This window comes from Triticum dicoccoides, chromosome 3A (assembly GCF_002162155.2).
Source record: "Triticum dicoccoides isolate Atlit2015 ecotype Zavitan chromosome 3A, WEW_v2.0, whole genome shotgun sequence".
NCBI classification, from domain to species: Eukaryota; Viridiplantae; Streptophyta; class Magnoliopsida; order Poales; family Poaceae; genus Triticum; species Triticum dicoccoides.
In genome coordinates this window covers 38,667,454-38,680,587 of record NC_041384.1, presented here as the reverse complement: position 1 = coordinate 38,680,587, position 13,134 = coordinate 38,667,454, and the positions used below count along the sequence as shown (strand labels likewise).

At 43.9% G+C, this 13,134-nt stretch overlaps 1 protein-coding gene across 1 annotated transcript; it reads left to right on the top strand.

Moving 5' to 3' along the window:
* Positions 1-1,937: 1,937 nt before the first annotated feature.
* Positions 1,938-5,972, top strand: LOC119271846. Its single transcript, XM_037553506.1, has 4 exons — positions 1,938-2,138; positions 3,301-4,345; positions 5,069-5,166; positions 5,771-5,972. The coding sequence occupies exons 1-3, from the start codon at positions 1,938-1,940 to the stop codon at positions 5,161-5,163; spliced, it is 1,341 nt and encodes a 446-aa protein (XP_037409403.1). The 3' UTR covers positions 5,164-5,166; positions 5,771-5,972.
* Positions 5,973-13,134: the final 7,162 nt, after the last annotated feature.

The following is a 13,134-nucleotide window of genomic DNA, read 5'->3' as shown; positions in this document are numbered from 1 at the left end:
AACCAAAAATGGCTTCATTTGTTTAGCGTTTTATATTTAGGTGCCAACAGGAAAAAATTCATATTTATTAGCTTTTGAAATTGTCATAACGGTTTGAAAGCCATATTGTTCCATCCTTTGGTGACACTATGGAAAAACAGTTCTCTGATTCTGCAGGAAAAAATGTTCAAAAAACTCTGGATTTGAGCAGTCTGCACAAAATGAGTCATCCTGCTGAAACATAAGCTGCATTATTGCAGAAACGTGTTCATAGTACATTCTTGCCCTCTTATATAAAAATAAAATTCAGTTAGATCTGCATGGACACTTCAAAAGGCATGACTTACAACTTATTAATGGACGACTAGATCAACCACTCAAAAAGACATCCAGCCCTGGAGCTGCTACTGCTTCGGCGCAGCTGCCGCACAAGTCTGATTCCAAACTGATCACTGATTTTCACTCCGGACTATGGCCTCCAGAGAAGGACCATGTTTATAGCTTTGGCATTGTGATCATGGAAATTGTCAGTGGAAGAAAGAAACTCGACACTTCCAGGTCTGAAGAGGGCATCCATCTTATTACCCTATTGGATGAAATAGTTAAGACTGATCAGTTGGTAAATTTGATTGACAAGAACATTAACGACATGCAACCACATGAGCAAGAAGTAGTTCATATGATAAAGCTTGCAATGTGGTATCTACAGAAGGCCTCAAATGTCTGAGATTATCAAAGTCCTAGAAGATACTAAGAATGCAGTGATCAACATAAAGCACAACTTTTTCTTACAAATCTAGGAAATTTTGCTATTAATACAAATGTGAACATCAAAGGATTGCTTTGGCTTGTAAAGCAATGAAACGGGCCAGCCCAGTTATGATGAGGGAACAAAAACCTTCAAGCGAGACGGAAGCTACACTCGCCCTACGCGAGATATAGTCTTCGTGCTTGGCCGGGGACGTCCTCCCGTTGACTACAGTCATACATAGCGTGCTTGGTCGAGCTTTTTTATTCCGGTCGGTTTATTCAAATTTAAAAATGTTCACGAGTTTAAAAATATTTTTGACTTTAAAAATATTCATATTTTTTAATGAATTCAAAATGATCATAAATTTGGAAGATTTAATGAATTTGGAACATGTTCACAATTTTTTAAAATATTCATGAACTTCAAAAATTAAAAATAGAAAAAAGGAGAATGGAAATATGAGGCCGCTTATCTAGAGTAAAATATTTGTCTGTTGTATCATGTGCCAAATGAAATGAGTAAAACACTTGTATGTTGTATCTTTCCAAATTAGTACAATCTACAACTGCTTCTCTTGAGTTAATTTTACATGAAAAAAGTTTTAATATTACAAGATACATCAGAAGAACTAAAATTATTCTATAGGATCTTAATGACAGCCACATTAAGAGTTCATAAATGACAGGCTGGGTCTGAAGCTTTTTCTTTTCTTTTGTTGAAAGATGCAAAAGCCTTGCCCCTGTCTGTTGATAAAGAAGAAGAATCGGTTCATATTTACTTTAAACGTTCTTGGCATAACAAAAAAACAAATAATATGAACAGTAACATCCAAAGCAAAATATTACATGATGCTCTTATATTTGTTTACGAAGGGAGTATGTCTTAAAATGGTCCTTAGCTAGCTGCGCTACCTCAAGCAACCTCTCGCGACCCCCACGCGATGCCTTCCCAGGGCGCGCTGGGGGCGACCTCAAGCACGCCAACAGCCAACCACAACGCAGCCTCCCCTCCGCCGCTGCTACTGGCATAGGCCGCGGTGACGGCGGGCCCGACACCGGGGTTGGGGTGTTGGATGCGGCGGCGACCCTCATGGATCTACTCGGGCGAGTCCAGCGAGGAGCATGCGCGCAGCGGCCAGGGCGGCGCCCTGGTTGTGCGACGACGGTGCTAGCCCCATGGCCGCCTGGAACCGATGAGTTCTCTAGCGATGGTGGGCATGTTGGCGGCCATGGATCTGGACCCCATCCAGATTCGTCGTCAGTTCTTCACCTGGATGGTCGGCGACGCGATGAGGGGTCCGGTGAGGGGATGGAGGATCTCTGCCGGAGTACAGGCGGTGACATACGTCTTAATGGCGAGGCTCCGCGTGGTTCTAGCCAGCCGCGAGATCGGGATGACGCGGCTTGCGGTGAAAATCGTGTCTGACTGCGGTCTTGGCGGACAATGGCGGCATATCTGACGTCGTTTCCTTCTCGAGGCATCGTTGTTGCAGGTCACATCAACTTGATCGGGATGTTCTAGGGGGAAACCCTAGATCTGGGTACACCAGATTGGACGAGGATGGCGCATTCGGTGACGTTCTCCCTCCTGGGGGCATCCGTTTTGGAGCAAGTGCTGGTTGGAGGTGACAAGAGGAGGAGCGGTGTTACATCTACCGAAAGGCCGAAGGCGGATCTCGGCGGCATGGTGTAGCCAAGTTTCAGCGACGGGCGTGTGGATGGATACGTGCAGGATGGTGGTGTCGTCTGGCATCGCGGTGACGTAGACAACAGTATGGCCTGACGAGGTCGATACGCTGATCACTCCCGAAGGTGGGACGATGGAAGATGACGACAACCGATCATAGAGTGTGCACCTACGGTGTGTGTGCAGAGGGTCTAACTAGAACTGCTGGTTCTCTCGGTCTGCGAGCGGGCGGCTTGTGGCCATCGGAATAAATGTAGTGCTGATATGTGGTCAGGGCATGTCATCAAAATTATAGATGTGGGGACAGCAGTTGCCCGGAAGATGGCTTTAGATTGACCCATATGTTTATTTTATTAGGTTGTGCAATGATATAATAATAAAATGGCTATATTCCTTTTTGCTGTGCTACAACAAAAAGAAATGTTTGACGAAGCTGTAGGAAAAAAAATTGTTGCGCATTTTGCAGATGCAGACGTCCGGTGAACACAACGGGGACCCAACAGAACACAAAGTGCTAGTGTGCTACAACCGGTGAACTCACCACTCCGCTCCCCGTCCCTCCGTGTGTGGTTCCCGTGGCTAGCTAGATCTTGCCGCCGCCGCCCAAATGAAAGAGAGCGAGGACGGCGGCCGCCGCCGCCGCTGTCGCAGGCCCCAAACCCACGCGAGTGACGAGGCCGTCGGAGTGACCCGCAGCCATCCGCAGCTTCACGCGAGCGAGGAGGGAGCCGGAGTGGCTCGCCGCCGCTCCCGTTCCCAGATCCGCGCGACTAGCGAGGGCGCTGAAGTGATCTGCCGCCCCGGAGTCTTCCCGGCTGCGCTGGCCTCGCCGATTGAAGACGACGACCTCCTGAGGGAGATCCTCCCCCGTCTTCCGCCCGCAGCCCTCCTCGCTCGTCCGGGCCTCCGCGGTCTGCAAGCAGTGGCGCTGCGCCGCCACCGACCCCAAGTTCCTCCACCGCTTCCGCCTCCACCACCGGAAGCCGCCCCTCCTCGGCCTCTTCCACCGCCGCAAGGATGATATCGTCTTCACCCCCATCATGGACCGTCCCGACCGAATCCCTCCAGAGCGTTTCGACCTGCATCTCCTGGACATGGACAGCCACACCATGTGGATGGTCGAACTGCTTGATTGCCGCCATGGCCGCGTCCTTCTCATGGACACTCTGTGGGACGAGGTCATCATGTGCGAACCTATCACCGGCGAGCAGCACCGCTTGACCGTTCCGCCAGAGTTCGTAAGGAATCGCTTCACCGGGGCTGTGCTCTGTGCTGCCATCGACCATGACCACGTGCACGGAAGCTGCCACTCGAGCCCATTCAACGTGGTGTTGATCTCCGCTCTCGGAGGGAATAATCAACCTATCGCCTGTGTTTACTCCTCGGAGACTGGTGAATGGGGTGATATCATTCCATCAACCGTTTCATTTGAGCTTTTTTATGACCATACCCCTGGGTTGCTTGTTGGTAATGCCCTTTACTGGTTGTTGGATTCTATAAGCAATGACATACTTAAGTTTGATTTGGATGAGCAGAGCCTAGCTGTGATTAGGGGGCCTCCTCTTACAAATGATTTTCGCCATGGTAGTCATTGCATCATCCAGGCTGGGGATGGCGCGATTGGGTTTGCCATATTGTCTTACCCTCACTTACAAATGTGGCAGAGGAATATCAATTTTCACGGTGTTGCCACATGGGTGCTATGGAAAACAATTGACATGCGTATGATTATTGGGCTCCCTAAACAGATTCAAGGAAAGAGGGCAGTTGTGAGACGTATATTGGGATCCCTTGAGGATAGTGATGAAATACTTCTATCTGTGGGCCGTGGTGCCTATAAGGTTCAACTTAAGTCAATGAAGTCTAAAAAACTTTGTGAAAACGGTTATTTAACTCGCTATCATTCTTTCAACAGTTTCTATCCTCCAGGTGATTTTTCATCCTTAGTCCTCATATTGTAGGAGTAACTTAATCTCGGTGTGTTCTGTACATGCATGTTCGAATACCTTCCGTCGCGGTTCTCAAGTGTAACAGCTTAAACTTAGTTACCGTCCATTTGCTATATAGACAAACTTATAGCTATATTGTTTAATAATGTTATCATTCAATATATTTGTCTTCATGCTTCATATTCATTTCTTAGATAGACAAGCTTATGGCCTTCTTTTGTGTTATCATCCAACGTAGTTGTATTCGTCCTGCAAGTGACTTATGCAACACACCTTTTTTCCGCATTTGTTGTCTCTAAGCATGCTCTGTTTACTTAATTTGAATACCCAAGATCACTTTTCCTGGTAGTGTTTATGATTTTTCGCATGTTTCTATTTTGTCTTCTTGAAATGAGGAGTGATGAGTTAAATGAGATCAATGCTAGGCCATGTCTTCCTTTCTTATAAGCTAAACTTTTTTATGAGATACGTATATATATATATATATATATATATATATTGTTTAAATAAATATTCCTTTCAAAAAGCAACATATATAGTTTTATTTCTTACTAGTTAGTTGTAAAATGTAAATAAAAGAGTGCATCTTTTTCTTATATTTGTCAATTCATCTATGTAATATAGTAATATACTCACTGTTGCCTTCTCATATCCATTTATATTGTTGTTGAAACTTTATTAAATGATTGCCTTATGCTTCTAGGCACATCCATTGCTGGTGGACTTGATGGAGCTGACATGATGCATGATACACAAGGTGATAGTTTGGTTAGATCTTCTAATGTGCTGAAATGGTAACAGGTAAGAATCTTCTGAATATAGTTTGTGAGATTTGAACTGTTTGATTTTCACTTTGGAAAATATTTGATGGCCAGTGTGGGTAGCATGTATCCTCAAACTACTGTCCATTCGACTATAGGGATTCACACATGCTAATAACACAGGAAAAAATTAAAATGGTGGTGATGCTAAGTAAAAAATTGCCCTTTTTTGGATCATAAATGATATGCAGACGTTGTATCCCCAGAGTTCCCCTTTGGTTTAGCTGTTTCATAATCTATAAGTTGCAATCAATATATATTAGTTGCCAATTTCGTTACTACAAGCATCAGCTGCATCATTCAACTCCATCACCTCACAAATTCATGTGATAAGGTTGGAAGATTTACTTTGTTGCCATCTGTATTTCGAGGAGATATAGTCAGCAATATGATATAGCTCTTCCTTTTTAGGGGGTGGGGGTGGGGGTCGGGGTATTGTATAGCTCTTCTTTATGTTGCCGTGCTGATCATGAGTTTGTAGACATGTTTTGTTCATACACTGTTACATACTCCTAGATGTTACTGTTAGAATTTATCTGTATCTGTATCAAGTTAGTAATAGATTAGTGCTTTTGTTTCCCCAGGTGAAGAAGGGCTGCTGCAGATGTTAGTTGTCAATGAATTTGTCGCATTCCATAAATGTTGTCGGCAGTGTTTATATGTTACCTAAAACAACTTACCGTGTCTTATTCTAGCCAAGTCTGTATAATGTAGCAAGATCCTTTTGAATACCTGATCCAGGGAATTTCAGCTTACTAGTATTGTATCAAGTCGGATTTCGTGGTCTCTTGTTTCTGTTAGTTGTTTGTGCTTAGTTTCAGTGCCATGTTGTATCACCGAAACGTGTTTGTTTGAGTGTGCTTGTCAGCTGAGGTTTGAAAAGCATGTCTACTTTCTTGTCTTGAAAGTGAGTTTTGCTTTGCTGCCGCTTGTCCAATACTTACCTTGCAATGGTTCATATGAGCCAAAGTACTCATCATTGACTCAGCTATTTGGTGCTGAAGATACTTGAAATCGCAGGAACTGGACAGCTGAAACTGCTGCGAGTAGAGCAGCTTCCTTGTTGCCAAGTGGAATTAAACCTGTAGGTGTGTGCTTTTACAGTTTGATTGTGAAGCTCATATTTTCCTGTAGATTGAGAAGGATGTCGAGTACCTCCTGGTGGCAAAGCTTTCTGCAGCAGTTTAGTATTGTTCCCAAATTGTTCAGATCCGAAGGTGTTGCCATTTATGTTGTGCGGCCTGCTTGCATTGGTTTCTCCTCAACCTGAACTGAACACATTTTCTTTCTTCAGTGTGTAATGGAGGAAGGAAAAATGGTTGATAACACCAAGAGGCACGGACAGAGATGTGCCACATCAGAGTACTTCTCTGTAGATTCGTGTGCTGGAAATGTTCAATGATCTATGATTGACTGCATTGATCAAAAAGAAGAGAAAAACCCAGTTTTGAGCATAAGCAGAAGCCTGTCTGCCTGTCGTTGAAGAAACCATGTGTACTGCAACGATCAACCTGCCTTTTGTTTGAAGTACACTGCTGCATGCATTAGTCTTTTGCACGGCCGTAAACCAGATGCCTCGTACTCGCTGTTTCTAACACAAGCATGCCATAGCTGTAACCATCTGACTAGTGTGATATTGTTCCAAAGTTCAGAGAACATAGTGCTGGATGTTCGGCTGCAATGCAATGCAGCCCACTGTTCCTGTAGCTGCAGTCAGTGTGATTGTGATGATGCTTTCATCCCTTGCGCAGAGCTTTGCAAGCGCAAAATCCTAAATATACTGATTGGAAGAATTATAGCAAAGCTCTCTAGCTGTCAAAGGGAACAAAAAAAAAGCCTTCATTTGTTTAGCATTTTGCATTTGGCTGTCGACAGAAAAAAAATTCATATTTATTTATCTTTTAAAATTTTCATAACGGTTTGAAAGCCATATTGTTCCATCTTTTGAGGGAACCGGTCCATCTTTCAAAACTTAAGAACTTGATTCATTTGATACTACCCCCTCTGCCCTCTGGGCACCACTTATTGTACAACAAATCTCTCTCATTGTGCAGGAAAAATTGTTAAAAAACCCAAGAATTTGAGCACTCTGCACAGAATGAGTCATTCTGCTGAAACATAAGTTGTAGTATTATTGCAGAAATGTGTGCATAGTCCATTTTTGCCCTCTTCAATAAAAAAAGGAAATTCAATTAGATCTGCATGATGGCCACTCCAGATAAAATTGGAGTATTAGACTAGCCACAGTGGGAGTAACTTCAGCAGTAACATCGGGTCCAACTCAGCAAATTTGCTTATGTGGCAATGAAGTAATGAGGAGAGAGCAACATTGACTCTACAATTGATTCCGAGCATCGGCATTCATTGAACTAGCAAAACTGACTTCATCATTTCTCCGGTTGGCAGTTCATGGCCAGGGAGTAGTAGCAATAGTTACCTTACTCCTCCCATCATTACCCACACAATCGAAGAGACAGCGAAAGAAGCTCCACTCAGAAATCCAGCAAAGCACCCATGCCAGGTCTGATCTGATTGTGCGTGCTCTTGATCGTCTGTTTCCATGATGGTGTTGAGGGCATCGGGGAGTTCATATACCATGGATTTGCCAGCAGCAATGACGGTGCGGCTTCCATGCATTGCACAAGATGGGGTCCTCACTCTAAGGACGAGCAGCCACAACATCAATCCAGGGCCTTGGCTTCCATCATGAAGTGCCTTGTTATGCGCTAACACGACAGGGGACTTGCTTTTGCCTGAGTTCTCTCCCAGATATCTCAGCATTAGAGATGGCGATCAGGTTCTTGATGAAGTGCCTCCCTTGGTGGCGAACACAATAGCATTACAGGCCTGTCGGTGGTAGATAAAATATCTAGGCCGGCCAATAAAATGCTGTCGAATTAATGTACCTCCCTGTGACCTCCCCAGCGTCGTCAGTACTCAGTAGACCGCTTCCCAAGCTTGTGGAATGATCTACCAGTAAATTATATTGTAACCGCAAGTTACAACACTGTATGAAATGCACACATTGATAAAACAAAATCATCAGTCAAAGATTTGCGTACACATGGAGTTGAAAGGAAACCAAACAAGTAGCAGCTCCAGAAGTAAGGCTGGCCCTGCCCTAGTTCAACCTTTTTTATATACTCTAGTAACACCATGTGTCCATAATTGTTGTTGAACGTGAACTGCAAAGTAAATTAAACACGCGAACCATAGAAAGCTGCCGGCCATCGCAGCCAGCAGGAGCCTAAAACAAAACTCAAGACTCTGATTCAACATAACAGACACAAGTGGAAATCACGATGCAGATGGCAGTGGTGAGTACTCTGTGTTGTGGAGCACTCCATGGGTACATATACGAGCAAAAATTGCGACGCAGGCTGCTCATTCAACGGGAATGGCACCGTTCCATCATAGTATCTTCACTTCAAAAGGCGTGACTTACAACTTATTACCATAGAGGTAGAAAGCATGGAGAGAATGAATGGACGACTAGATCGACCACTCAAAAAGACATCCAGCCCTGGAGCTGCTACTGATTCGGCATAGCTGCCGCATAAGTCTGACTCCAAACTGATCACTGATTTTCACTCCAGACTATGGCCTCCAGAGAAGGATGATGTTTACAGCTTTGGCATTGTGATCATGGAAATTGTCAGTGGAAGAAAGAAACTCGACACTTGCTGGTCTGAAGAGAGCATCCATCTTATTACCCTATTGGATGAAAAAGTTAAGACTGATCAGTTGGTAAATTTGATTGACAAGAACATTAATGACATGCAACCACATGAGAAAGAAGTAATTCAGATGATAAAGCTTGCAATGTGGTATCTACAAATTGATTGCAAGAGAAGCCTCAAATGTCTGAGGTTGTCAAAGTCCTAGAAGGTACTAACAATACACAGGTACTGTTGTGCCTAGGAAAGCGTATTGTATTTTTTTTATAAGGGAAGTGTATTGTATTGTATATGACATTTAAGTTTCATCTCAATTAGCCTTTAAGATGTATGACAGAGACACAAGTCACACAACACAGCTAGCGTACTGTACACGAGAAGCCAGTCATGAATTACTTTCCTGCTTAAGGAAAGACCAACCATGCCTAGCGTGTATCGAGTCGGACTGAATTATCTCTGCTAGTGCTATGACCATGTAATGCTCCATACCAAGGTATATGACATCAAATTTCACAACATTTTGCAATTCTAGTCCCAAAGAAGTTGGAACCGGGGAGATGGTCCAGATCACTGCCGCGGGAGCTCCCCCGGTACAGTGTGACAGGAGTCAGCGGAGAAAGGGGACGGACATTGCTGATTTTTTCTCTCTCTCAAGTCGATATGTGAAACCAAAATCATTCCTTTTCCACTTTAAGTATTGGCATCTAGTAGCAGTGAGCATTTTCTCAGCTACAAAAGCATCTCACAAACTAGTGTACATTACATTGGCAAGTAGGGGAGGGGAGCTTTCAGAGTGAGATAGAAGGCATGGGAAAGAAAGGGACCTCCTCAACTGCAAGGAGCAAAAGACAACAACACTAGAAAAACAGCATGGAGTTCCAATGAGTAAAGCAAAAGGAAAAGCAAGGCTACGACACATACAGTACGAAGGACGCCAACCTTGGTGATGCCGAATCAAAGAGATTGGTGGGCTGTCGCTTGACGGAAATCTCATGTCACAGCTGAAATAAGGCTGAAAAACTTTGTTGTTCTTGTGCAACACTAACGAGAAAGAAACAACACCATAGAGAGATAATGCATAGCGTCCAGGATTATTGTTACTATTATCATCACAACAAGGGTCCAGGCTTAACAAGCCACCTGTAAGGTAAACAGATAGAAGGTTCTGCTCCCAATCTGGGTGTCAAAAATTTCCAAAAAAATCTGTGTGCCGCGATACTGATCTTTATAATTCCTACAGAAATTAATCAGCTACATCACATGGTATATACAGCATAGAGTATAGACACATCACTAGACTGAAATCATGTCCATATACATAACCAAATTGAAACGTGAAAATCATATCCATGGATCAACTTCATAATAATTGGATCCACTAGTAAGTCCATGGAAAATCAGCAGTGTTGTTGCCAGGGATTTCCATCTCTCTGAACTTCATCATTCTACCCATCAGCCCCTCAACTACATCTAAATCTGATGAAAACATCGCATGGGTGATGCCAACCACACCAGGGTTCTGACTGTTGAGCATCGAGAACGTTGTCGCAAGACGGAGACCATAGTTCATGATGAAGTGAACCAAACCACGGGGAAAGATGAACACATCCCCCTCACACAGTCTCTTCTGAAACAGCTTACCTGTTGAGTCCAAGAAACCGGCCAGCACACTGCCATCGTGGACAAACATCATCTCGGATGCCCTTGGGTGAGACCGTGAGAGTGGGGAAGCACTAACCAGTAGGGGTTGATGTCGGTCCATGCTATCGACATGCCAAGGGTATTGAGGCCAGGGAACTCAGCAGCAGTGACGATGTTCGCCAATGACCGGACCATGTTGTCTAGTTTCCCAGCATGGTTGAGAAGCAGTGTCTTGAAATCATAAGCCTGTATGGTGCTCGATCGGGTTCTTGCAGACCGTTCATGAACAGCTTCCTTTCACTCTGAGGTGCCATAGGGCACACATCTTGAAGAGGTGGACTATCTGATAGGCTTGCTGGTGTATAGAGGACAAGGACAAGGAGGAGAACGTAGGAAAACAGGACATTGAAGAGCTTCATCTCTTGGACACGGAGATGGAGTAGAAAATCATGGGTCTAAATAATGGAGTACTCCTAAATAATGAGATGAGAAAGGAGTGCAGCCAAAGGCAAATCTGTGTAACCTGTATCACATTTCTTGGAGTTCACTTGAGAATTTGCTTTGGATTGGGGCCAAAGTAAGCGCTTACAGAGAACATCTCTGAATTGTGGCAAAAGGGCAAACCTGTTAATATGAAGTTTTCAGACTAAGTTGCAAATCTAGAAAAAAAATGGTACGCTGATCCTGAAAATGCTTGAGACTTGGCACACATCAGAAATGCCTAATGTATAGGGCACTTGATGCTCAACTCAAGTAACTCAATGCGTAATCTGTGTGGCATCGGATACTGCGAGGGTTTGCAATTGTACTGGTAAAAATCGGTCGCTCATAGAGAGATCAACCAAGGTATGACTGAACTAACTTTTTTGCTGCTTGCAAATGTGCAATGCGAAGGTACCACATTAGATTTCACAGCAGTTGACAAGTTGGCAATAGTCACGGTGCATAAAGGATCGCTTACTACTTGTGAGCAAACCAAAGTGACAGCAATGTAGTTGCACATAAATTTTGTGTAATGTCTAGACTCCCGATAAATAAACGTTATCAGCTGGTTGGTGAGAAAGGACGACTCTAGTCACTCGATCTATTCCACTTGCGACAACGACTGGCAATGGGCGCACTGAAGGCGCATACATGAAGGGCTTCCATTTGAAGCTTCGAAGGTACATAAATAAGCTCCCAAGTGAAACTCTATTGTACTAGCTAGAGATGATTGGGATTTGGGAGTATGCATGCTTTTGTTAGGATTGGAAGGTGTCAAGAATTTAGCTATTTCTCCTCAAGCAGTATCTAGTATGAAGTAGAGGGCACCACTTGTGCTAATGTACTTGGAAATATGAACCCTTGGTACAGAATGAACTCTCCATATCAAAGTGCCTTGCAGGGGCTTAACGTTTTGCACGAAGCCTCTCCAAAACGCTGCAGCTTCCAAAAACTCCATGCCCTATCTGCACTCCAGATACAACAGATCCTTGACGTGTAGCTTAGCTAGTTGTTCCTCATGTGAATCCTTCTCCGTCTTCTTCTGCCATGGTTCATCCAAGTCAAAGTAGAGGTAGCTCACCATTCTACAATAATCAAACATGTGCTAGGAACCGGTAGCGTATGTGTGTTAAGCGCATGGAACTAATGGAAGATTAAGCTGCACACAAACGCTGAAGCTTATTTTTAGGGACACAGAGACACGGATTAATTAATCTTTCATGTGCAAGATTCCATAGCATTTATATAGTTTGTTTTCATCTGGAAATCTCTCATTTTCTGCCTAGACATAACTGATACAAACACCATAGTCAATTTTTAAGAAAAAAAACTACTGATACAATGCACCACCTTCTTCAATACAACACAAATACATTCAGAGTATGATGTGATCCAACTTCGTGTATGCGTAATCCTCTTAGGCCTGGCCGAAATTCTCCATTAGATTTCTAAACGAATGGAAGGAGTAGGAGAGGCTCGAGATCGCCGCCGCTGCAGGCCTCGCCGGAGCTACGTCGGCGGTTGTAGGGACTAGGGTGGCGCAGGAGGGGCCAGCACAATAGCCTACCAAACCTTGCCCCCGGGCTTTTAGTGGGCCTGCAGTATTCCCACAACAGGGCCACAGATCGCGGAGAATCAGCAAGAGGATCCCCTCATCTCAAAAACCAAAACAAAAAAGAAGCAAGAGGATCCCCTAATAAGAACACAAAAGAGACTGCGAGTACCCTAAGAAAGCATAGTATGCATGTGAAATAATCTCTTAAAATGTGAAAAAATGTATTCTTATAAAAATGTAAATGATATGCAAAAAACTACCAAATCTAATCAATATTATGCTGCTATAACTAAGGAGTTGTTTGTGATGATTTTATCCTAATTGTGGTGGCATTTAGAACGAAGAGAGTATACTTATAGCCTCAAAATATAGACAATACTCTAATGTCACTAGTAGAAAAAGGGTCTAATGTGAAATCCATTAGTCCCGGTTTGTAATTGAAACGACACTAATGGTGCCGGTTCCAACGGCCAGGCGGGCGGCGCTCATTAGTACCGGTTCGTGGCGAACCTTTAGTACCGGTTCATGCCACGAACCGGTACTAAAGAGGTGGTGGCCTTTAGTACGGGTTGGTGGCTCCAACCGGTACTAA